Source organism: Cyclopterus lumpus, chromosome 3 (assembly GCF_009769545.1).
Source record: "Cyclopterus lumpus isolate fCycLum1 chromosome 3, fCycLum1.pri, whole genome shotgun sequence".
NCBI lineage: Eukaryota > Metazoa > Chordata > Actinopteri > Perciformes > Cyclopteridae > Cyclopterus > Cyclopterus lumpus.
In genome coordinates, this window is record NC_046968.1 from 298,014 (window position 1) to 322,500 (window position 24,487).

The 24,487-nt window shown below is 40.9% G+C and overlaps 2 protein-coding genes across 3 annotated transcripts in view; one reads left to right on the plus strand and one right to left on the minus strand.

Moving 5' to 3' along the window:
- Positions 1 to 4,719: 4,719 nt before the first annotated feature.
- Positions 4,720 to 18,178, minus strand: fah (fumarylacetoacetate hydrolase (fumarylacetoacetase)). The gene is made up of 14 exons (XM_034527429.1): positions 18,069 to 18,178; positions 17,290 to 17,400; positions 16,584 to 16,705; positions 15,667 to 15,716; positions 14,965 to 15,055; positions 14,155 to 14,252; positions 13,914 to 13,966; positions 13,699 to 13,798; positions 9,691 to 9,821; positions 9,189 to 9,264; positions 8,425 to 8,471; positions 7,677 to 7,778; positions 6,644 to 6,761; positions 4,720 to 5,154 (listed from the first exon to the last, which is right to left on the minus strand). Exons 1-14 carry the CDS (start codon positions 18,147 to 18,149, stop codon positions 5,078 to 5,080), a joined length of 1,257 nt encoding a protein of 418 aa, XP_034383320.1. The 5' UTR covers positions 18,150 to 18,178; the 3' UTR covers positions 4,720 to 5,077.
- A 2,026-nt stretch (positions 18,179 to 20,204) lies between these two features.
- mthfs (5,10-methenyltetrahydrofolate synthetase (5-formyltetrahydrofolate cyclo-ligase)) overlaps positions 20,205 to 24,487 on the plus strand; it is a 5,620-nt gene continuing 1,337 nt past the window's right edge. Inside the window, exons 1-2 of one of the 2 annotated variants that reach the window (XM_034529655.1) lie at positions 20,205 to 20,512; positions 24,444 to 24,487. The exon at positions 24,444 to 24,487 is cut by the window's right edge and continues 221 nt beyond it. In XM_034529655.1, coding sequence (XP_034385546.1) covers positions 20,402 to 20,512; positions 24,444 to 24,487 — 155 coding nt within the window. In that variant the 5' untranslated portion in view covers positions 20,205 to 20,401. The remainder of the gene's footprint in view (positions 20,513 to 24,443) is intronic. The other variant, XM_034529656.1, reaches the window with a different exon arrangement.

Sequence of the window (24,487 nt, forward strand, 5' to 3'; positions counted from 1 at the left end):
ATAAACTTCTGTATTCAAGCTAGGTATAGAACCAAAATAAAAAAAGATGTTGGTTGACGTTAACTTCACTGATACATTTACTACTACTCGGGACACGAACAGCTGTTTCCTGGTTGAGAGTCAGACCTCTCATCCTGAACTATCTCACGCTTCACACCTCATCAGTTGCTCTGAGCTGTAATAAGAATGCCAGTGTGTTTATGTAGTTATATGGTTGCACGCCTGGTGCATCGCTAAAGAATGACTCAATGAGCCAGTGGCTGAGGGGTTGGTATGGGATGGAATGTTTGGAGCTAGAGTAGATGACATCACAGCTAGAGCTTTATAATATCTGAACAAATATCTGAAACTGGATTCCATACCCACACTTTTCTCTCTTTATAAACAATTTCAGGTAGAAATGTCAACAAAGTGCCTCTTCATATATTGTCATTGTGAAAGCATACAGACTTATACTTTTGGCCATAAGAGCCTGCAATTGACATGAACTCCAATCAACTGCCCCGGGACAGCAAACAATGTTCTGACCGTTACATTTTCCCATCGAGTCTTTTCTCTCTGGAGATAATGATACGTTTTCACAACTCACGATTTGTGACTGGGAAGCAGAGACAATCTAACCTACACTGGTTACCTAGCGGTTAGCACCCCAATGGAAACCTTTACTAGCTGCTTGATGATCAGACACCGGTTATTGAGATATTGCAGTTTGACTTTTCTCTACTTCTGTCAGTGTCAGTGAAAAAACTCCTTTCATACCTGCAGTAGTAGTTAACATGTCTTCAAATGGTTCAGAACACTCGAACTAAGGATATAATATTTTACTATACACATCCTTTTCACAGCAATTATGACAACATAGCAGGGTAAACACAGGTATAATCGACGTAAGGCATAGGGGCCTTTATTTAGTGATACATCTGCAGACTATGTTTGTTGGAGCTATTTAATTGATATTAGTATTTAGTTGTTTTATTGACAAGTAGTATTGTTTAATCATTCAGGTTGTTTGCTTATTTAGGTTAGATGTTTTGATATATTAGAATAGCTTTTTTCTTGTGATAGTTTTTAGTTTAGTTTAATTCTTTATTGTTGTCTAGATATATTTAGTCTTTTGGTTGTTCATTTGTTCGTTAATTGGGTAACACTGTGGGCACCTGTGGTTATATGTAGGAGTAGGCAGGTACAGGACCAGCATGCACCTGGGTAGGCCTATGGTTTTTTACCAGCGCAGGAGAGGCAGCGTCAGGAGTTCCTTTGTTCTTTTGTTTGTTTGCTTGTTTTGTTTAGTTAAATAAATTATCAGAAAAACGGAATCCTGAATGGACAATGCATTCTTTTGGCTGCGTAAACCACAAACCCACGGTGCGTCAGTGGCAATTTGATTTATGTTTGTTTTTGATTTGTTGGACAAATGGCCACTACAATGTTAGAGTTCCCAGCAACCACTAGTCTGACCCCAGTATGTTAGGTTAGGACCCTCAACACCTCAACCCTGGTCAAGAAGGCACACCAGCGTAACTTCTTCCTGAGGAGAAAAAAAAATCCACATTTGTCCTCTGATCCTGGTGAACTTCTACCGCTGCACCATCGAGAGCATCCTTACTAACTGCATCACAGTTTGGTACGGGAAGTGCTTCAGACCACAAAGCTCTGCAGAGGGTTGTAAAAACTGCCCAACGCATCACGAGTACGCCACTCTCTGCCATCGAGACCATCCACCTCAAGCGCTGCCTGCACAGCATCGTGAGGGACACTTCACACCCAGCCATACACAGGCTGCCCTCCTTCCCTCTGGGAGGCGCTACAGGAACCTTTGTTCCAGGACCAGCAGGCTCAGGAACAGTTTCCTCCCCTCAGTTGTCAACATTCTTAACTCTGCACCACAGTGATAACCCCTCCCCCCCCCCCCCCCCCCACACACACACACACACACATACACACACACACACACACACATACACACACACACATATACACACACACACACACACACACATACTACAGCTCATCCAGAATGCAGCTGCTCGACTGGTCTTCAACCTCCTAAATTTACCCACAATCCTCCGCTCCTCCGCGACCTTCACTGGTTACCGGTGGCCGCAGCATCCGCTTCAAAACATTGGTACTTGGGTACCGTGCTGCGAACAGATCGGGTCCGGTCTACATCCAGGACATGGTCAAACCTCACATCCAGGACATGGTCTAACCTCACACCCAGGACATGGTCTAACCTCACACCCAGGACATGGTCTAACCTCACACTAAGGACATGGTCCAACCTCACATCCAGGACATGGTCTAACCGTACACCCAGGACATGGTCTAACCTCACACTCAGGACATGGTCTAACCGTACACCCAGGACATGGTCTAACCTCACATCCAGGACATGGTCTAACCTCACACCCAGGACATGGTCTAACCTCACACCCAGGACATGGTCTAACCGTACACCCAGGACATGGTCTAACCTCACACCCAGGACATGGTCTAACCTCACACCAGGACATGGTCTAACCTCACACCCCAGCTCGTTCACTTCGCTCGGCTTCTGCCAATCAGCTTGTAGCTCCTTCACTTCGAGCTAAACACTCAACAAAATCACAACTGTTTGCTGTTCTGGCTCCTCATTGGTGGAACGAGCTCCCCATTGACATCAGGACAGGAAGTCTCTACAAACTAAAAACACATCTTAGTGACTACACCTTGAATAGGGAAGGTAGCGCCGTAGTAGCACTCTAGTAGCACTTAAATGTCTCTTACTGATAGCACTTTGTAGTTTAACACTTTAGCAGCACTTAAATGTCTCTTACTGATAGCACTTTGTAGTTTAACACTTTAGCAGCACTTAAATGTCTCTTACTGATAGCACTTTGTAGTTTAACACTTTAGTAGCACTTAAATGTCTCTTACTGATAGCACTTTGTAGTTTAACACTTTAGTAGCACTTAAATGTCTCTTACTGATAGCACTTTGTAGTTTAACACTTTAGTAGCACTTAAATGTCTCTTACTGATAGCACTTTGTAGTTTAACACTCTAGTAGCACTTAAATGTCTCTTACTGATAGCACTTTGTAGTTTAACACTTTAGCAGCACTTAAATGTCTCTTACTGATAGCACTTTGTAGTTTAACTTTATTGAAGAAATTGTACTTTCTTGATTCTTGTTGTTCTGAGTTTGGACTCATGGTTTAATGCACTTATTGTAAGTCGCTTTGGATAAAAGCGTCAGCTAAATGACATGTCATGTCATCTCATGTCATTCATAGACCGGCCGATGAAGGTGATATGCTGTGCTTGTGCCCGGAGCTTCAAGATAAGCTCGGACCTCTGTTGTTCTCTGTTCTGTGAATATGAATGTCTATGAGAAGATCGCTGCTACAGAGGTGAACCCTCTCCTGGAGTCTAAAGAACATTGATTGAACGAAGCATCTGAAATGGGAGGACTTTGAGATACCCATTCAAGCTCCTTAGCTCCAGTATTGGCCTGAAAAAGTGTCTCTCTTTGTAATGAGGACATGTTGAATGTGTATGTGTGTCACTGTAATGGCCTTTTTGTCAAGGAGTGGGGCAATCTCCTGAGACAAAAATTGGGCCCTCACTGGGTCAGCATCTTTACATAATTCCCTCTTCTGGTGTCAATGTGGGCCAGGGAAGTGTGGATAAGGTGATTTATTGTATCGTCTGTGGATCTGTTGAGTCTAATTAAAATGAGCTTTTATCAGTATTTATGGCAGTTGAGCCTGAAAATTCATGTGCAGCGCCGGGTTACAAAAATGTGGAGGTGCACAAACAAGCGCTGCGACAACTTAACACAAATGACGTGATGTGACTTTTCTAGTCTTCTGACCACTCAAAGAGCTTTAACAGTACATTACATCATTCACCCATTCACACACTGATGGGAGGAGCCACTTGAGTACCAGGACTAACTAACATTCACACAACATAGGCACAGCCACGGGAGTCATTTTGGGGTTAAGTGTCTTATACATAGACACATGAATAATCGTCTGTGTGGTCAATTTCAAAATAATGTTGTGACAATTACTTCTGATAAGTTAGCTTAACTAGCTTGAGTGGGAGGCTTCTGCAGTAGTTGAACCTCAGCATGTAGAGGCTCCAATCCAACACCAACAACAGGAGGGGGGTCTTCATCTGTAGTCTGAGCAGTTTTAATATGACAAAGCTGTTCCAAAGACTCAGGACGGCCACCGCAAAGGCTCAATCACCACTGTTTGTTTCTAGTTCTGTGGACATCCGGCATCTGATTGGTCCACCTCACTTCTCTGACCGGAGTATAGCGATGCAAGAGTTTGGATAACTAAGGTGGCGCCAGCCCATTTAAAACCTGAAACAGACAGGAAGCCAGTGAAAGGAGACCAATACCAGTTATATGCAATCCCATTTTCTTTTCCCAGTTCGATAACAAGCAGCTGCATTTTGTACTAACTACAGACGAGTCTCCACCCACATACAAAGAATTACAGTCTAATTATAGTCCTGCCGAGAGGTAATAAAAACACGAGTAACTCTTCACCTTGGAAAAAGTTAGTTTTGACAATTTGTAACTCACACCTAGATTGTTAATTAATTGTGAGATGCTAAATTGCCAAACATAATGGTATGAGTCTTAGATTGAGAAACATCGTAGTTTTGATATCATTTGACCACAGACATCTGAGAGGAAAACAAAAGACACAGACACAGTGATGTTACAAATGGATGATTTCATTACAAAGCCAACACATATAAAACATCAATAACACTGATCCTGGTATAGAAGTAACATTGACGTGATGTGGGAGCATCCCTCTGCTGGATGAATATCACAGAGGATTTCTATAGAAGGTCCCTGTACAACAATAGAAACCTTTGAGACTGCATCAACTGAATATGAGACAAGCTGATCAAGTATGAATTAAAACTGGAAACAAATCCTTTTAAGAGAAAGAGAGGATGGGTTTGTAGTTGTCTTCATTCTGAGAGTGAATGTTATAGCAGAGAGAGAGATACGTTGTCTTCCAGTATGTGTGCTTCACAGAAGGATGCTCACTTAAATAACCATGTGTTTCAATGTTGCAGGGCAGGGAGAATGGTTCCCATACAGGGCCCGAAGCCCACTCTGTATCCATCTCCTTGACCGTAACCTAGACAGAATAAAACATGGGAAGTTATATATAAATAAATCAATATAATTATATACATGTGGTTATGCACATGATTATCAGTATGATCATGTGATGTACGGCCATCTGACAACATTAAATTCATGCCTTTTTGCTTATTGTTAATATTTGTATCATTAAAAAGGGGAAATAATCCTCTGAGGCCTGTCAGATGTATTTCTTCACTCTCCAAGCCTGAGTGGGTCATTTCAAACTGGACAAGGAGGGGCATAGAGAGGCAAACAGCAGCAGTAACTGTAACCTACATTGAATCTGTACCATAAGGTTTAGTAAAAGATTAGGATTGGGCTTGAAGTAAGTTGGATACTTATGGTTTCACACAGGACACAACAACTGGTCTCCTGGGTGACAGTCCCATGTTTGACCCGTCCATCCACTACGAGGACTTTGATGAAACATATTGGCGATACGTAAACGAAACAACTGTAATCAGTTTTGTTGGATGAGAAATATGTTTAGGAGACAAGCTGCCACACAACACAGTTCAGCCCAAAACAACTCATTCAAAACATCATGATCTTTTCATAATATTTGATGCTTTTATTTAATCAAACTCCAATGAACAACATGATCTCATCCTTACTGGTAATCTTTTTCCGCTTGGGCAGAGGTAACTAATATCTAGAGTTGGACGTTGTGGAGTGGTGGCGGTATGGTTTAGGCAACAAAACCCCTTGGCTATTGGTTAGAAAAAACATCATTGTTTGGAATATAATAACTATGTTTCTATCTTTATGTTGCTTTTGGTTTAATTAGGTTCCTTTTTTGTTGTTATACAGTGTGCCCACCTGTTTGTCTGCCATGTTTCCTGCTTGTGTAGTGGTCCTCCTGATCCTGTTTGGTCATTTTGGAAGTATCTGTTTTTTTGATTTTCAATCACCTTTTGACTCACATGCCTTGTAAGTTTAGTTTTGGACGCTTTATTTATTAAATCACTGTTCAATATCCTTCTGCTTCCTGTGGTTGTCCATTTGCCATACCGTGACGGCTTTCAATGTGATGAACTCATGTGACTCATTGGCGCAACATTGCAGGAGAGAGGGTTCATTAAGAATCCCTCAACCTTTGAGTTCACACGGGACACAAACACTGGTCCGCTGAGCAGAAGTCCTGTTTGTTAACCAACCACCCAACATATCATAACATGTTATTCCTAATGTGTAGGTTTTTGTGGAGACCAACACGTTTTGAAAAAACCTTGCACAACCTGCCATTTGTTATCATTTCCCTATTGATAATAACCACTCCATATGTGTCCATTGAATGATCCAGTTCTCTGGATCCCATGGGAGACGTTTGTCTAAAGAGCCTTCTGCCAGAAATGTCCTTGGGTGTAGCAACAAAGGTACTTGGTTAGGTTTAGGGACATATAATGGTTTGGGTCAAATGAAACCGTTCTGGGCAGAAAGCCCTGAAAGCATCTCCTCCTCTCCTCAGTGTTCAGTCTGACCTGTGATAGTGACTTCATCTCCATCCCTCAGGAAGGTTCTGGTTTCTCCTCCTCCCAGATCAACACTTTTAGATCCCCTCCATGACAACTCCAGCATGGAGCCAAAACTCTCTGGATCCTGTTGAGAAGCAGTACACACAGACACATGGTACACTGTACTGCACATTGAGAAAACAGTCTTTCATTTAGAGATAATCCCTTGGCAAAAATGTATCATCCAACACAAACATAATAAAAAGTGATGAAATTAATGCTAAGATGTTTATAGTCTTTATGTTTGAATGTATTACAGCATCTTTTGAATTAGTCAGATCTTTATCCATCAATTTAATACTAGAAGTTACAAAGTTATTTACACAAGAATGAAAAAGGAAACAGAGATGACAATATACAAAAGCAAGGAGATACAAATGTGCAAACCCCTAGAATATGCATATACATTTATAGGGTTATGGAAAATAGAGATCCAAAAATCCACAGTTTAAAAAGGTTTTCACCGAGCGGTTCTGAAGATGCTAAATTCAAAATTCTGATAAATTCTATGGTTGAGGGATAACCTCAGCATGGCTGTCAACATGGCGACGGCTGAACAAGTGGCTAGCTGCTAACGGTGCTAACGGCAAGAACGGTCCAAACAACAGCAACAGGAACGGACAGTGTTATCAGTAACTGCCCTAAGAGCAAAGTGCAGACCAGCGGCTGGGAGCCAACAGGGAGAGGGGCTTCATGTTCTCAGGTACATTACTTCATTATATCTGTACATTGACAATAGTTGTTGGATGACATATGAAAGGTCGGAATATCGCACAAAGAACATTTAATGCAATATTTTCAAGCTCTGTCTTACAGTTAACAGATTATTTACCACTCACTTTAACATCATAAACTTACATTTGGCTTACCTTGCCTCAGGGCAGTCCTGTACCGTGTGTGATAGAATATGTATTCACATACATAGATACATAATTCAAATAATATCGATCTTAACTAGTATTTATCGAGTACTGAGCATAATGTATGTGCAGACACTCACAGGTCCACTTATGGTACCAGAAGCCAGCAGGTCTCCAGGTCTGACGTTGCAGCCGCTGACTGTGTGATGGGCGAGCTGCTGCTTCATGGTCCAGTACATGTACTAGAAACAGAGATAAGAATGGTAGAATATGAGTGAAGCATACAGACTGCACACCTTGTATCCTGGTTCACCATGTGCATAAAGGCACTGGCTCTGGCACAGAGCCAGTGCCTTTATGCGTGGAGGTGAGCCCAACTATATCTAGCTGGTACCGCTCCACCTCCTGCACCAGCTCCGGCTCTTTCCCCGCTAGCGAGGTGACGTTCCACATCCCTAGAGCTAGTCTATGCCGCCGGCGAGCACCCGACCCCGATGCTTGTCCCTGCAGGTGGTGGGTCCACAGGGTGGCTGCTCCATGTTGTTTCTTCGTGCCCCGGTTTCCCTTGTCCGGGGGAGGTAGCTGAAGTCTGTGGGCTACTATCCATCAGGGTTTTGTGAACCGCTCTTAGTCTGGGCTCTCCCCCGAGACCTGTTTGCCTTGGGAGACCTTGTCTGGGGATGATGCTCCAGACAACATAGCTCCCAGGATCACTGAGCCACTCAAACTCCTCCACCACGTTAAGGTGGCGATTCACGGAGGATGTCGCAAGCATTAATTAATACTTAAGAAGATAGGATGTAGCCTATGTGATTGACCTGTTAAATACCAAAACCAATAATATTATGTATTATTGAAATGATGTGGCATCCAGCACAAAGTAGTTACCTTAAAGTTTGACTTGCAGATGTTCGCTGCCTCTGACATGCCTTGTCCTGAAAGAGCAAACAGAAGAAAGTGACATATTGGAACACACTTCACTTTATACTATCTACAGTCCTTCTGACACACAGCAGTGGGTCATTGCCAACGTTGATGGTCTACTTTATGATTGAACGACAACAATATAATCATCAGAAATAATAATCTAATGATGTTTAGTAGTAGAACAGAGATGCTGCTCCATAATGAGTACACTCACTGAATACAGGGTATACAATATTGTAGTGTTTAAATATCTGTGCTGAGAATTTTTTTATGCAAAAGACCAGAATAATTTTATGTATGAAACACAGATCATTACAAGACAAACTATGAACATTATAAACATTAATAGAATTGTTCTTTGAGATAGTAGCCCAACCAAAGTACTTTTACATTATACTATACATTTTTACTAGAAACCTGTTAATCTAGAGGAAGATAAACTCCTTACTCTTAGTGTACAGTGTGTCTGAGCATTAGGTTCATAATATATATTTGTTGTGCTTGCGTGTTTGGGAGGCATGGGAAGCCCTGAGAAGTGTGGAAAGCATAGGTGGTAAAATATTAAGCAGCATCAATATGAGAGCGAGAGAGAGAGAGGAGAGAGAGAGAGAAAGAAAAAAAGAGAGAGACAAAGAGAGAATATGGGGGAGGGAGACATAACAAGCCTTTAATGGCTCCCCATTACCATGGATCACCTCTGGGAGGTTCCACTCTGGGAACAGTACCTTTAAGTGACACAAACAGGTTAATATTGAGAGTGTAAGCGTCAGGGTGCTGAAGGTAGGGGAGGGGCTCTGGGTCCTGCAGAAAGAGGAGAAACAAAATGAACAGGAAGCACACACACGCACACCACATATAAAAGAATGAGGGAGACACAGCTTTTCCATTCTTAAACCCCAATAAAATAAAAAGGTGGCACCGGAGTTCGGGGCATGTAATAGCCAATCCAGAGGTCTCAAATGTAAAAGTCTGTCAATCAGTTTTGAAAGACAGAGTGAGGCCTGTAAGCAGGTTTGGTTGGTAGTGCATCAAAGGTTTTCTACAGCATGGTACGGAAGCCCTGAGGAGCCAGTGAGAAAACAATCTAAATAGTTTTCTCCCCTGTGTCTATAAGATCAGGTGATAAAATGGATCACCAGAATCACATCATCTCACGGCTTGTGTACATGGTCTGATGACTTCATAATACTTCTCTTTATTGGTCAAAGTTGTGACCCCAGTTCTAACCTGGATGGGGTTGGGCTCTGCAAAAGGTAACAGCGCCTCCATTGGGATGACCCAGGGTGAGATGGTTGTCCCAAAGTTCTTCCCCAGAAAAGGACCAAGAGGAACATACTCCCACGCCTGGATGTCCCTGGCTGAGAGTGGACACAGACAATGCTGCATAAGTACGCAGGTTAGGATTTATTCAAATGAACCTGTAAAATAAAACAAGAAAGTTATGTTGCTTCACTTCAATTATGACAACTGAAACTTCCTTTGATAAAATACACAAAATTAACAAACAGATTTACAAAAAAGGCTGACAAATTCTTCCTGCACTGGCAGACTGAAATGACTTGATAATATGGTGGAATAGAAGTGTAAATATCAAGTCATAGCACAGGTCTTATAATGAAATATTAAATGTGTGGGTCGCTGCAAGGCCTGCCTGCTGATGTCTAATTTGTTCAAGAGTTATATCAAAATCGGACACTTGGGAATATCTAGTCCCTGAGCATTCAAGTCTAAATCAAGCCTCAAGTTTTCATTTAATGACCACAAGTTTAGTTTTGTCCTTGACAAATAAATTAGGAGGTTGGCCTGCCAGGTGTGGAGCAAGATTTGTGAAATGTTTTGTTAAAAGATGTGTGGCTCACTATGGATGTACTATAGCATGCTACCAAGGGTAGATACATATGCTGTCAAACGTTTCACTCTATCAGTGGTTAAGTCGCTAATTCACACAGTGCATATGGTCTGTATGAAATCTAGTACAACAGTTCCAAAGTACGTGAGGCGGAGCTCTTCAATCTGAACGCACTGCAGATCTCAAAGCTCCTCCTCGACGACAGAGGGTCCAAGAGCAATGACTGGACCTCCGGCTGGCCTGCTCAGAGCTTTGTGGACTGACTGGTGTTCAGAGTTGTGCCGTACTATATAAACTACATCCATAAACAGGTGTTGTGTTCATGCTGGGGAAAGAATGTGTACTTCAAAAATCAAGAATCAAGCCCAGGGGCTCAAGGGCTCCGGGGGGCCCCGAAGCCAGAGCCTCTGCATGAAGTCACTTTCCACCAGGGACTATGTCTTGTGCGTATGTGTGGGCAAAACTTTGTCGGTTGGTCCAGGATAATCTAGCATGCTGCTGCCCATCATGCCTTATGACTGTATGCTCAAGTGCTAATGGTTGGGGTGAAAACACATTTTTCTTGTTTTATACCGTCATTGACTGCTGAGTCCTTATTCCTCTTGACTGGCAGGTGGGGCCTGCACGTTAATTATTATTGATTTGCATGTAAGACAATTCCCAATAGTCATAATGGCTTAAAACTGAACCGGGTGCCGAGTTCAACAGAGTGCGTCTTCCTACGTCGTCGGTAGAGATAGACAGTCAGCTATTAGCAGCCGCTTACACGTCCCTACCCAGTGCTCTGTCCATTATCTGCTCTGGTATGCAGCCCTTGTTCATACTGTATACAGTCAGCATGGAATTTGGACAGATCTCACAGCAATGCAATGTTCTTGTATAATAATCTTGCAATGAGAGCTGATACTGTCAGTATCCGTCTGTCTCGGTCCTCACATGGACACGGCTCATTGGCCGAGCCTCCCCTCACCCACTGTGAGTCTTTAACAAATTACTTTTTAATGAAGCCACTGTGGATCATTGAGAACAGAGGGAAGATGGAAAGTGGGGCATTTAACTCAGGGTGCAGTTTTATGGTAAACATGTCCCCCGGGAGCGAGTGGTGAACTCTGCACAGCCGACTTCCTGAGGGCTTCAGTAAGTGCTAAATGAAAGCTATGTCAGTTCCCTTTCAGAAAGGTCATAGACTGAAACATCTTTCACACTGTGCTGTGGTGAGAACAATACAAACTGAAGTATGACGGGCTGTGGTTGATGCATAGTGTGCAGGAGAACATTTCTAACTCTCCAGCTAACTTTGAAAGCAGAAAGAACACAATCTTTCTCTTAGTGAAGGTAAGAAGAGAGTCTGACTGATTAATGGTATTTCTCCTACATCTGCCATTCACTCTTACACAAAGTCATGCTGCTGTTACCCCCCCACCTCCCCATCACTGCCCACTCTTCATCAGCCACCACCAGTGTCTGGATTTATGTTGCTGCTGCTCAGGGTAGACACTTGTAGAGTCGAAGCATGCAACACACTGTTTCAGACAGCATATAATTGATCCTAACCAATGATATATTGTACACACGTTCTAAAACATGCTTCAGGAGATGCATGTTCTCCTGTGTTTGTGTACTGCAGACATCCAGGATACACTTCAGAGACCACTCTATTTCTACATCAAAAGGAATGTGATAAACACAGTTGTACTTCAGATTGTGAGTAGAAGTAAAACTGAAAGTTTGATAAAAAAATCAAAATCAAATTCAATTCAGTCCAAGAAGAGTTTAAGATGTTCTTTCTGGTCAAGTTGTGCACATCAGTCTTCCAGTTGTTTCAAATGGCTGCTCTGTCTGTGTATTAGCTCTGAGCCATCACTGCTCTCCGGCACACAGGCCAAGCTAGCATCAAATCAGTCCACCGATGGATTCACAGATTCCCTGCTGATAAATGATGCAAGTGGATCCAGAGTAGGATTCTCAGAGAAGGTCCACGGCAAAATGAGAACACGTTTAATTACACAAGAATGTTTCAAAAACCACCCGAAATGATCCCAATCATAGAATGTTTAAGGATGATTATTGTCCTGACATGTTCATATTGCCATATCTATTATTTCCTCACATACCATTTGGACAGTTAAATCAAAAGTCTTGGGTCTATAGACATATGCAGCAAAGGGCTCTTCAGTTATCTGGAGACAACTGATCATAAAAAAAACAAACATATTTGTGCACCACTGAGATATGCATTTTTGAGATGTATAAGGTTATTGAGGTTTGATACATTTCTGTTTTCTCTAATCTGTGTTGTTATCAAGTGAGGGGCCTCAGTTCAGGGTGTAATGTGAGTTTTATCAGTTTTAATGTGTGTGTAAAAGAAACATTTCACTGTGGATATTAACCACCATCTATCTTTGTTTACCCTGCCAATGTCGGTCCAGTTTCTAAAGTCCAAGTTAACTGAGAATGCGAGAAGCATGGACTGTAAACAGGAAGTGGATGTCGTCGCCACACAGCACGGCATTTTGGGAGCTAGGTACAATGAAAGGCTGAAGACGATATAAAGTGGAAAACACACTGAAAAAAAACGCAACCTGTCAATCCCCTTGTAGCCCCCGCCCTAATATGTAATTGTATCATAATATAATACATTCCTTTATATAATATCTGGAGAATGGAATAAATCAGTTCATCTCTGGTTGAATTCTTTGCTTGAAGAATAAACTGTATTGCATCAAACTGTCTGATTCCAGTGCTTTGTTCAAAGATCACCAGGACACGAATAGGTGTTGAGTAAAGAATAAGAATACAGTTGGAGTCGTAGGTTGGACTTCATCAACTGGCCCAGTTTGAACAGCACTGAACGACAGTCAAAAGTCAAGAGCGAGGAGCTGTTTAATCAGACTGTAGTTGTAACACTGCTTTAAAGAGAACAGCGTTCAGCCTCCGGTGTTTAAAACTGCTCCGTACATTTGACATCATCATAGTACTTGGTATTAAAGAACAGGAGACATAAGAGAAGAAACAAACCCAAGTACAATATTTGGTATAATTCACGTTTGCTGTAATTGATTTCTTGATGTAGGAGTAAGGAGGGATATTGGAGAGAATGACAGGGCGACTGCATGCATGTCTTCTCCAGAGACTTTCAGCTGAATTAATAATACATACCCACTCATGTTTTGATGAGGACTGACTTCACCATTTAATCTAAATCCATTTCTAGCCAACAAAATCTGAAGTGGCATCAACATGTATAATGCAGAGCTAAATTAGTAAGTATGCTGAATAGTGAAATGTCATTGCTGTTGATGTGTCCGCATACCATCAGCCTGAATTATAAAACTACAAGCGCATAAGGATGATGTTGGTGTGATGTGTTGTGCAGAGACTCTTACCACTCCAGTCGTTCATGAGCACCATGCCAAAGATGTGTTCATGGGCTTTCTCAATGGGAATGGGTTCCCCGAGCTGATTCCCCCCTCCAACAAAGAAGGCCTAATCAGAGTAAAGAAGAAATATAACAGCACTGACATTGTGCCATATTACATATCACAAAGCAGAGAATATTATAAACATGCCGGCGATTAGATTAAGTAAACACTGTAATCACCATCTCCAGCTCAATGTCCAACTGCCTAGAAGGCCCAAACACGGGAGGCTTTGCTAGGAGAAAGAACAAAGCAAGCATGGTTATATCAGCCATAAGAGGTTTAACTCTATGTACAGGCACGCACACACACACACACACACACACACACACACACACACACACACACACACACACACACACACACACACACACACACACACACACACACACACACACAGAGGGGTGAATGTAAGGATCTTACTCTGGTCAGGTCTCATCTGGCCTGAGGGGCGGCGGATGGGGGTCCCAGAAACAACCACTGATGATGCTCTTCCATGGTATCCAACTGGAAGCCTCAACCTGCACAACACAATACTGAAGACTGAACAAGGACCACAGAATGTACACAGGTCAGTGTACAAGGAAAATAAAGAAAAAGTGTATTTTGAGAATTTCTCTGAAAGTAGTATTCACGTCATGATTAGAGCAGACACGCCTTCAGCTCAGTTACACTATAAAGACAATGAGGATGTAAAGATTTCTCAATACTGCCCAGGGGATCTCTTGGAAGTGAAGTGCAGAAATGCCACAGCAATGACTTCTTTTAGTCAAAGATGGACACAAGTAGTTCAATACGTTGCTGCGTTTGTTTGTTTGTATCACGCGCTGCCATTGAACCTCCACTGAGGGTGAACTATATATGATAGAAAGCTTGACGCCACAGTAACATATATATAGTAGTGTGGTCTTCTTATCTATATTACACAGATTCAAAAAGATGTGATACATCTTCAAAGAATTATTGCCAAAATGTAACCTGATCACTGAAATTTGACTTGGGAGCTCAAAGAACCGCCTGCCAATCACCGGCTTTACCAAAGTGCAGTGAGTCCGAGCACCCTTAGGAGTCCTCTCTTAGGAGTCCTCTCTTAGGAGTCCTCTCATGAGGGCCGGGAACCAATGAAGGCGGTCTATGCTGTGTGACTGAGGCTTGCTGCAGTGCTCATGTTCTGCAGCCCAAACAGTTAGGCCTTGTTTTATTCCCCAACCAGCTGTGAGTTAGGTAGTGTACCAGTTTGGCATTAGAGCATTCTCCTTCCCACGGAACATGGTGCCAACGTTGGTGGCGTGGTCTCTGGAGGAGTAGAAGTCGGTGTAATCGCCTGTGAAAAACAGATCAGGCAGTTCATGAGTGGAAAAGACTGAAATATTCACACACAGCATAAACCTGACTGGATGAGCCGAGTGTTACTATGGGATATGTTGTTAAACAGTGCCCCCTAGTGCTAATGTACCTCAAGTCACTTTAACTATGCATACGCATTATTCATGAGTTGAAGGTAACTATTGGTAACTTTAAAAAAAAAAAATTACTTATTGTGATATTATCTCAAATGGTCACTCTATCCTCACAGTACATGAGAACGATACTCAAGTAAATCTGGCTCCTCTGCTTCCTCTTAGTGCCCCTGATGGCATTTTAACAATCCACCAATCACAGCCAAGGACTCAAGCGAGCTGTCAAACTTGGCAGCATTGATCAGGATTCTCTAACTGTACTGCCTTTGTTGCCTCAAATGTGCTCAGAAACATACTTTAGTGTACAAAAGAAAAGAGAAAGCAAGAAAGTTTGTGAACCGGTTGACAAAACTAAAGTGAGCCAAGTCTTAAACTTGAAAAGCTCAAACAAAGCATTATTCAGGATGTGTGATGGGACATCTATAGATATCAGTGACGCTAAGGGGAGGTCACAGCTTTAACAGGACAGGCTCACCGATGTCTGCAGGAAGGTGCATGGTGGACGTACTCTGATGGACAAATGCTCTGCAGAGACAAAGGACAGGAAAACTAAAATTACTGCCGAAATAAGCAGTTTAAAAAAGGAACAAGAATATGCACAGAAATAGAAAAGGCTTAAAAATAGTTTGGGTTTCCACTTTATAATAAACAATTTCTCAGAACAATACAAGTGATGATAGACCTGAATCTCAGTTACAGCTTAGCATGACCATTTTAACTTACATATTTAGTTGTATTGTATTTTCACCACATAACATAAACTATTTCAGCCTGTGAGTAGACGTCTACATCCACAGACCCAAACACGATCTCCACCTTTAGGGTTTAGTTCTGTCCCGCTGTCACATCATTGAGTGTTTGAGGGCTCTCTGGCATTAGATCCCAAGGGAATTACCCACAATGCATAGCAATGTGACTTTAAACATGCAGTTACCAATGGAAGCATGGAGGTAAATAAAAAGGTCACCAAAGAGGACGGCACGTGGGTGTTCAGCACGATAAATTACATTTACACAACAACATTAAGCATTAAAGATGGAACATAAAAACACATAAAATCAGAGAATTATTCATCAAACGTTATTAAGTTGTTTTGACAAAAATGAGTAAATAGATTATTTGAAATGACGTTGTGAGGAAAGAGACTTGTAGACATCGAAATCAGGGAGTAGAAGGTATTAAATAAATACCCACAAATGTAGACAATATTTAGTTTATGTTGTCATGGTCACATGATGTGTTGACGTATTTACACCATGTCAAGCCCTCACAGCCTCTCACAGCCTCTCACACTCAACCATTACCAGGTGACGTCAGTAAGCCCCTGAGGCTTCAGGGTTTGAGGCCTTTGGGGGGGCATTGGGGGACATTGGGACTGGGCCCCAGACTGACCTGCTTCGAAGGCTGACATCATCTCTCAGTGTGCTCTCATTGGCTGACAGCAACCCCTGCAAGGTTCTCCTGGCCTCCCTCCAGGCCTCATAACCAAGAGCCATGAAAGCATTCAATGTGGACTTAAAGGGAGACACAGATAACAAGTCTGATACAGAAAGCAGAACATTCCTATAATCACTTAACGTACATGCAAATGCTAAACCACTAGTAGTACTACCCTCTACAGTATGATAGGACTTTCAGTGGAGTCCCGTTTCCGTGGTCTTAATGTTACTGCCATTTTAACCACATTTGTGACAGAACTGGCCCGATACCAATTCAAAACAGCTACTGGCAGAAGTAGAAGACCTCAGATCATGCCATACTGTAATATGGCAATAATCATTTAGGAGAAAAAGTTCTGTATTTATACTTTGACTTCAAACAGCAGTACCATATAGATACTGATAATAGATACCGATCTTGACTTTATTTTTTTATATTATATTTATTATTACAGCATGAATGTGTAAGCATCATATTAATGTTAATTAATGTATTTGGTCAAGCAAGAGCTGATTATGGAATATTAGCGACTCACTCACCGTAGTAAGTATGATGATACTTTGATTGTTCACATGGAGTACATCTGATTCATGTCAGCTAGAGAGCTACACTGATGTGTGGCCCCTCTTCTCTGGTTATCATTAGTGATGAAACTTACCTGCTCAAATACATCCTGATGTTTGGAAATCACAGGTCCTCGAAACAAAGACTTAATCACACTGAGGTCCAGAATCTGGTCTCCAATGGCAACACCAATGCGACGTTTGGGCTGGAAACAAAACACACTGAGCTAGTGATCCACAGTAAACTTCACTACCGGCAGCTATCAGGGGGTTCTAAAGATGTTCTTTCAATTTACAATGTCTCATCCAGCAAGCCAAGTACGTTCATGCTTTAAATTAGGAGCTGTGGCAAACATGAATTAAATAAATAGTTCTAGCTATTAACACAACAGAGGAATAGGAATAGGACCCCAATACAAATAAAGAACCTGTGAGATATAATAAAAAGTATACGTCTGTGGTCAGAAGGGAATCACGTTGGTTCGCTGAGGGTTTAGGTAGAGCAGTTTTCCCTTTCAAAACTTATTATTCAAGGGAATATTTATAATTACAATTAAAAAAAACTTTTTATTGATAAGTATTACTCAATAAAAAGTATTTTTGCATTTGCAGTTATGCAATTGTATAGTGTCCTTTGAATAATCACAATAATGTGGCACTCTTTTAATGCTGTTAGACTGGGTATTAGACTAACACTGGCTCTGGTATTTGGGGCTTCATGAGGAGAGTGGAAAGGCCCTTCAACAACATGCATCCTCTCCCCCGCATCGTCTTTAGCCACATAAACCCTCATTTATGTATTTTATTTTATTTTAAGTCCTCAATGTGCCTGACCTGACAACAAAGCCAGGAGAAATAACAAAACTGCACTTACATGATCAGGTGTGGAGAATATTCCATAAGGGAGGTTGTGGAAGGAGAAATCCGACGAAGCTTCTACTTTTAGGAAGGACATCTTCTCTTTTGCAGTGGTGTTCCTCTCAACCTGATGAGTTACAGAGTGAATGAGCAGCAGCAGCAAGCACTTCCAGATGTTTGACTTTAGACAAGCCCGCCTCCCACTGCCCAGCCAATCACATGCGGCCTCTAGTATCCACCCTCCTACAGCCTCTTTGGAAGTTAAGGCAAACCAACCTGGTAGATGACTAAGCAAAATTAGAGTCAAGTTACTGATAAGCCCCGTGGAAACTTGAAAGCCCTGATTCTATGCTTAATGTAACGTTTAATGAGGGAAAACACCATTTGAAACATTCCAACATGAAGGGAAGCCAAGCAATAAAACATCAAACAAGACAGGAAATAAAAAGGGTTACAAGTTTTAGATCTAGTGTAAGACATAACACAATGATTAAATAAATACATACATTAGACTTTTTGGAAAATAAATAGAGTGAATGCATTTAATGTAATGCAATTAACCTAAACTAATTGAAAACAACATATCAAGAGCCCACAATTAAAAATGTGTATGGCAAAAACATATATGAGGAGTGACAGCACATATTTTTAAGAAATAATTACGATGATTAAGCAATGAAAATATGTTTAGTTTTGTAATGTCAGTATGCTCACTGGTAGAGACTATCCACAAACACAAAATATGTTATCTGCATCTTTTTTCAAAAGGGCAAAAAGAATGCAGAGTTTTGAATATGTTTGAAACCATATATGTAACCGAAGGCCAAGCACATATGAGGGTGAAAACTAACCTACGGCTGTGCCTTCAGAATGAATAGCATATGGAACCAGCTTCCACTTTCAGTCCTGGAGGCAGACACAGTCACCTCATTCAAGAATAGACTTAAGACTTTCCTCTTTAATAGTGCTTATAGTTAGGGCTGAATCAGGTTTGCCCTGGTCCAGCCCCTTGATATGCTGCTATAGGCTTATAGGCTGCTGGGGGATGTTTTAGGATACACTGAGCACCTATCTCCTCTTCTCTCTCTCCTTATGGATGAATTTACATCTCTCCATTGCACCTTATTAACTCTGCTTCCTCCCCGGAGTCGTTGTGACTTCACGTCTCATAGGGTCCATTGGACCTGGAGGTGTCTGATGCTGGTGAACCGGCCTCCCGCGTTGGCCCTGCTGATGCCCCGCCCCCCCCCCCTCCTCTCTACCTCCTTCTGTTTCATGGATTGGAGTTCCATTCATACATTGTCATATTCATGTAATGTGTTTATGTAACTCTGTAACTCTGTTCATCTGGTCACATGACATCTATTCATCTGTCCATCCGGGGAGAGGGATCCTCCTCTGTTGCTCTCCTGAAGGTTTCTTCCCTTTTTTCCCTGTCAAAGGTTATTTTTGGGGAGTTTTTCCTGATCCGATGTGAGGTCAAAGGTCAGGGATGTCGTATGTGTACAGATTGTAAAGCCCTCTGAGGATAATTTGTAATTTGTGATATTGGGCTATACAAAATAAACTGAATTGAATTGAATTGAAAATGTACAGGGGGTAAACTCCAATGACCACGTGCACGGAGAGTTTACATGTCATTCTTGTCCAGTCTGAATTATGTATAGGCCATTTATTTTCTCACCATCAGTGTCGGTTCGTCATCTGATTTACACACAGATCCTGTTGGATGCTGTCTTCAACCAGCTGGTACTGGCAGTGCAGGGTGTGGTCAAGCCTTCCTCCAGAGTTTACATTTGTAGCCTTCAGTTCAAGCACATGAATATGAAAGGGCATATGTATTCGATGTATTACAATAATAATTCCCCAAACATCTGAAGTGTGATGATACATCATGAACAACAAATCGGTCTTGATAACTGTGTGAGACTTCCAGCAGGTCTATCTACAGGTTCAGGCTGAGACCACTATGATATTATATTGACCTTAAGTTACTTATTATGGTTTTTCAAAAGAAATATTCAGATATTATTTGTAACTCAAAGATGCTGACTAGCCACACATGTATTTCTTGAGCGCTTATGATTATTCGGTTAAAAGGACCTACACTCCTATACTTCCGGTACGCAGCTGACGTCACAGACATGCGACGTTGGGCTCTGCCTGTACTGGTCTGGGCTCTGCCGTCAGAGGGCTGTATGGCAGTCACGTTAACCGCACTGTTAATGTTTAACTACTGGAAGCAAAGCACACTGTACCGCTCCCACAGTAACAAGCCCCGATCCGAAACGCACTTCACACAGTGACCAAGCGTCCTTTAACTCCACGTTACCCAGGGTGGACGTCGCAATGGCCGCCTTGCGGGCAGCAAAGCAGGCTCTGAGAAGAGAAATAAAGCGACGGGTCGGGGCGCTGAGTGACGACGAGAAACGACGACAGTCTCTCGTCCTCTCCCGGCAGGTAAGGGAGAGTTAACGCAGACTGGCTGATGTGACGGTTATTGAAATGGTTATGAATACATAGGCTGTTAGATGTTCTGGCTATAAGCGTTAGTCTAATACTAAAACACACTTCCCTACTGTCACGTGCTTGAATGCGACACGTCATTTGGACCGCAGGTCACTTTTCTTTGGTGTTCACACAAAAAGTAAATAAAATGTATTAATGCAGTTATTTTCACAAGTTAATCACTTGGTTGTTTTCACTAATGAGTTGGTGATCATAAGATAGTTGGGGTGCCATCCCATTTACTGACGGTCCCTAAAGACTATAAAGAATACAAAGTATACAAGAAGCACGATATAAACCCACTATACAGACACAAAGTCTTAAAATAAGGTGTTGACAAAGGGTATGTCAAATACATGTACATTATATACCTTATATTATTATAATTATTAAAAAAACACTCAATTGTGAGGCATATATCTTAAATCTTGCATTTTTGGTTTGCTGGAAAAATACTGTCTAACAATGACTGAAATTCATTTGATTTGAGGTCATCTCAAAGCTTTTTGGATATACCTTTTGTGAATACTTATTTTAAAGACCGGACACAGAACGCAAAGGCTGCGTCTTCCGAAGGTGGCCGGTTGGGACACAGCTATCGTCCTGGCTGTGTGACCAACAATCTGTATCATGGTATTTGTTCCACGGTATATCACAGTATTTTATTTAAATGAGTTTTGCATGACTAGGCCTTTTATATTCAAGGATTCAAAGATCAGTTATTGTCATACAACAAAGAGATACACAACGAAATGCAGCTGTAGTCTATTCACAAGAAAACAATGACAAACAAAATGAAACAAAAATAGTAGTTCATTCCTATAGTGCATCATAAGGTATCTAAACAGCAGCAACAACACAATTATCTGGGCGGATAATACAGTGGGTACGGAAAGTATTCAGACCCCTTTGAATGTTTCACTCTTTGTTTCATTGCAGCCATTTGCTAAAATCAAAAAATAATTAATTAACTTTATTTATCATTAATGTACTCAGCACGCCATCTTGAAAAAACAAATGTCCTCTCCAGTTCCGTCAGGTTGGATGGTGAACGTTGGTGGACGGCCATTTTCAGGTCTCTCCAGAGGACATGGAGGAGGACAGAAGATAGAACATAGAAGATAGAATATAGAAGACAGGAGGACAGAAGATAGAAGACAGGAGGACAGAAGATAGAATATAGAAGACAGGAGGACAGAAGATAAAATATAGAAGATAGAATATAGAAGACATGAGGACAGAAGATAGAACATAGAAGACAGAAGATAGAATATAGAAGACAGAAGATATAATATAGAAGACAGGAGGACAGAAGATAGAAGATAAAATATAGAAGACAGGAGGACAGAAGATAGAATATAGAAGATAGAATATAGAAGACAGGAGGACAGAAGATAGAATATAGAAGATAGAATATAGAAGACAGGAGGACAGAAGATTGAATATAGAAGATAGAATATAGAAGACAGGAGGACAGAAGATAGAAGACAGGAGGACAGAAGATAAAATATAGAAGATAGAATATAGAAGACAGGAGGACAGAAGATAGAAGACAGGAGGACAGAATATATAATATAGAAGACAGAAGATAGAATATAGAAGACAGGAGGACAGAAGATAAAATATAGAAGACAGGAGGACAGAAGATAAAATATAGAAGATAGAATATAGAAGACAGGAGGACAGAATATATAATATAGAAGACAGAAGATAGAATATAGAAGACAGGAGGACAGAATATATAATATAGAAGACAGAAGATAGAATATAGAAGACAGGAGGACAGAAGATAAAATATAGAAGACAGGAGGACAGAAGATAAAATATAGAAGATAGAATATAGAAGACAGGAGGACAGAATATATAATATAGAAGACAGAAGATAGAATATAGAAGACAGGAGGACAGAATATATAATATAGAAGACAGAAGATAGAATATAGAAGACAGGAGGACAGAAGATAAAATATAGAAGATAGAATATAGAAGACAGGAGGACAGAAGATAGAATATAGAAGACAGAAGATAAAATATAGAAGACAGAAGATAGAATATAGAAGACAGAATATAGAAGACAGGAGGACAGAAGATAGAATATAGAAGACAGAAGATAGAATATAGAAGACAGAAGATAGAATATAGAAGACAGGAGGACAGAAGATAAAATATAGAAGATAGAATATAGAAGACAGGAGGACAGAAGATAGAATATAGAAGACAGAAGATAGAATATAGAAGACAGGAGGACAGAAGATAAAATATAGAAGATAAAATATAGAAGACAGGAGGACAGAAGATAGAAGACAGGAGGACAGAAGATAGAATATAGAAGACAGAAGATAGAATATAGAGGACAGAAGATAGAATATAGAAGATAGAAGACAGAAGGACAGAAGATAGAATATAGAAGATAGAAGATAGAAGACAGGAGGACAGAAGATAGAATATAGAAGACAGAAGATAGAATATAGAGGACAGAAGATAGAATATAGAAAACAGGAGGACAGAAGATAGAATATAGAAGACAGGAGGACAGAAGATGGAATATAGAAGACAGAAGATAGAATATAGAAAACAGGAGGACAGAAGATAGAATATAGAAAACAGGAGGACAGAAGATAGAATATAGAAGACAGGAGGACAGAAGATAGAATAAAGAAGACAGGAGGACAGAAGATAGAAGACATGAGGACAGAAGATGGAATATAGAAGACAGGAGGACAGAAGATAGAATATAGAAGACAGGAGGACAGAATATAGAAGACAGGAGGACAGAAGATAGAATATAGAAGACAGGAGGACAGAATATAGAAGACAGGAGGACAGAAGATAGAATATAGAAGACAGGAGGACAGAATATAGAAGACAGGAGGACAGAAGATAGAATATAGAAGACAGGAGGACAGAAGATAGAATATAGAAGACAGGAGGACAGAATATAGAAGACAGGAGGACAGAAGATAGAAGATAGAAGACAGGAGGACAGAAGATAGAATATAGAAGATAGAGGACAGAAGATAGAATATAGAAAACAGGAGGACAGAAGATAGAAGATAGAAGACAGGAGGACAGAAGATAGAATATAGAAGATAGAAGACAGGAGGACAGAAGATAGAATATAGAAAACAGGAGGACAGAAGATAGAATATAGAAGACAGGAGGACAGAATATAGAATATAGAAGACATAAGATAGAATATAGAAGACAGGAGGACAGAAGATAGAAGATAGAAGACAGGAGGACAGAAGATAGAAGACAGGAGGACAGAAGATAGAAGACAGATGATGAATTTATATTGATGACTTTATATTGTGTGTTATTAGTTAGATATAAATGATATCTTCTAACCCTGTTCTGAAATATCATATATCTTTCTAGATGATTTAGTCACGTAGAAGAACAGAGCATTGCAGAGAGTAGCTCCTAGTCGAAATACAATCTTAAAGATAACTCCCGACCTGAAGGCCACTGTAGCTCTCCAACCTGTGAAAGGGAGGCGGAGCAGAGGGGTGTCTAGTGGGTTCTGACCGGATAATCCACTAGACACTCAATCTTACACACTGGGCCTTCATGAGAGAAGTTCTCCCCACCATTTATTTACTGAAGTTAGGTGCTTTGATTTACAATTTATTAATGCAATATGTTTAGTTGCTGTTGTTATTAAAAAATATAATTTCTTCTAATTGTTAACTTGGGAATCTTTTGCATTTTTTCCTTAAAAATTACTTTAATTATTATTTGGCTTATTGTTTCAGCTCTAATATAGTGCGTTCACTGAAGAGAAACTTTAATGTTATTGTCAGCTTTAGTGTTTATGAATCATTCATTTATACCGCCTTCTCCTGTGCTTGATAATGTCACATATTTAAACTTTCTCCTTTAGCTGTTCAGACATCCCAAGTATCTGTCCTGTAAGAGGATTGCTGT

Bases quoted from the DNA above. Each gene is read 5' to 3' on its own strand.
- fah (XM_034527429.1), bottom strand. From the start codon at position 18,149: ATGTCCTTCCTAAAAGTAGAAGCTTCGTCGGATTTCTCCTTCCACAAC. The intron at 17,401-18,068 runs GTAAGTGCAGTT...TTTTGTTTCCAG, and splicing joins TATTCTCCACACCTGATCAT to CCCAAACGTCGCATTGGTGT. The intron at 5,155-6,643 runs GTCAGACTGAAC...TATTCTGTCTAG, and splicing joins AGATGAAGTCACTATCACAG to GTTACGGTCAAGGAGATGGA.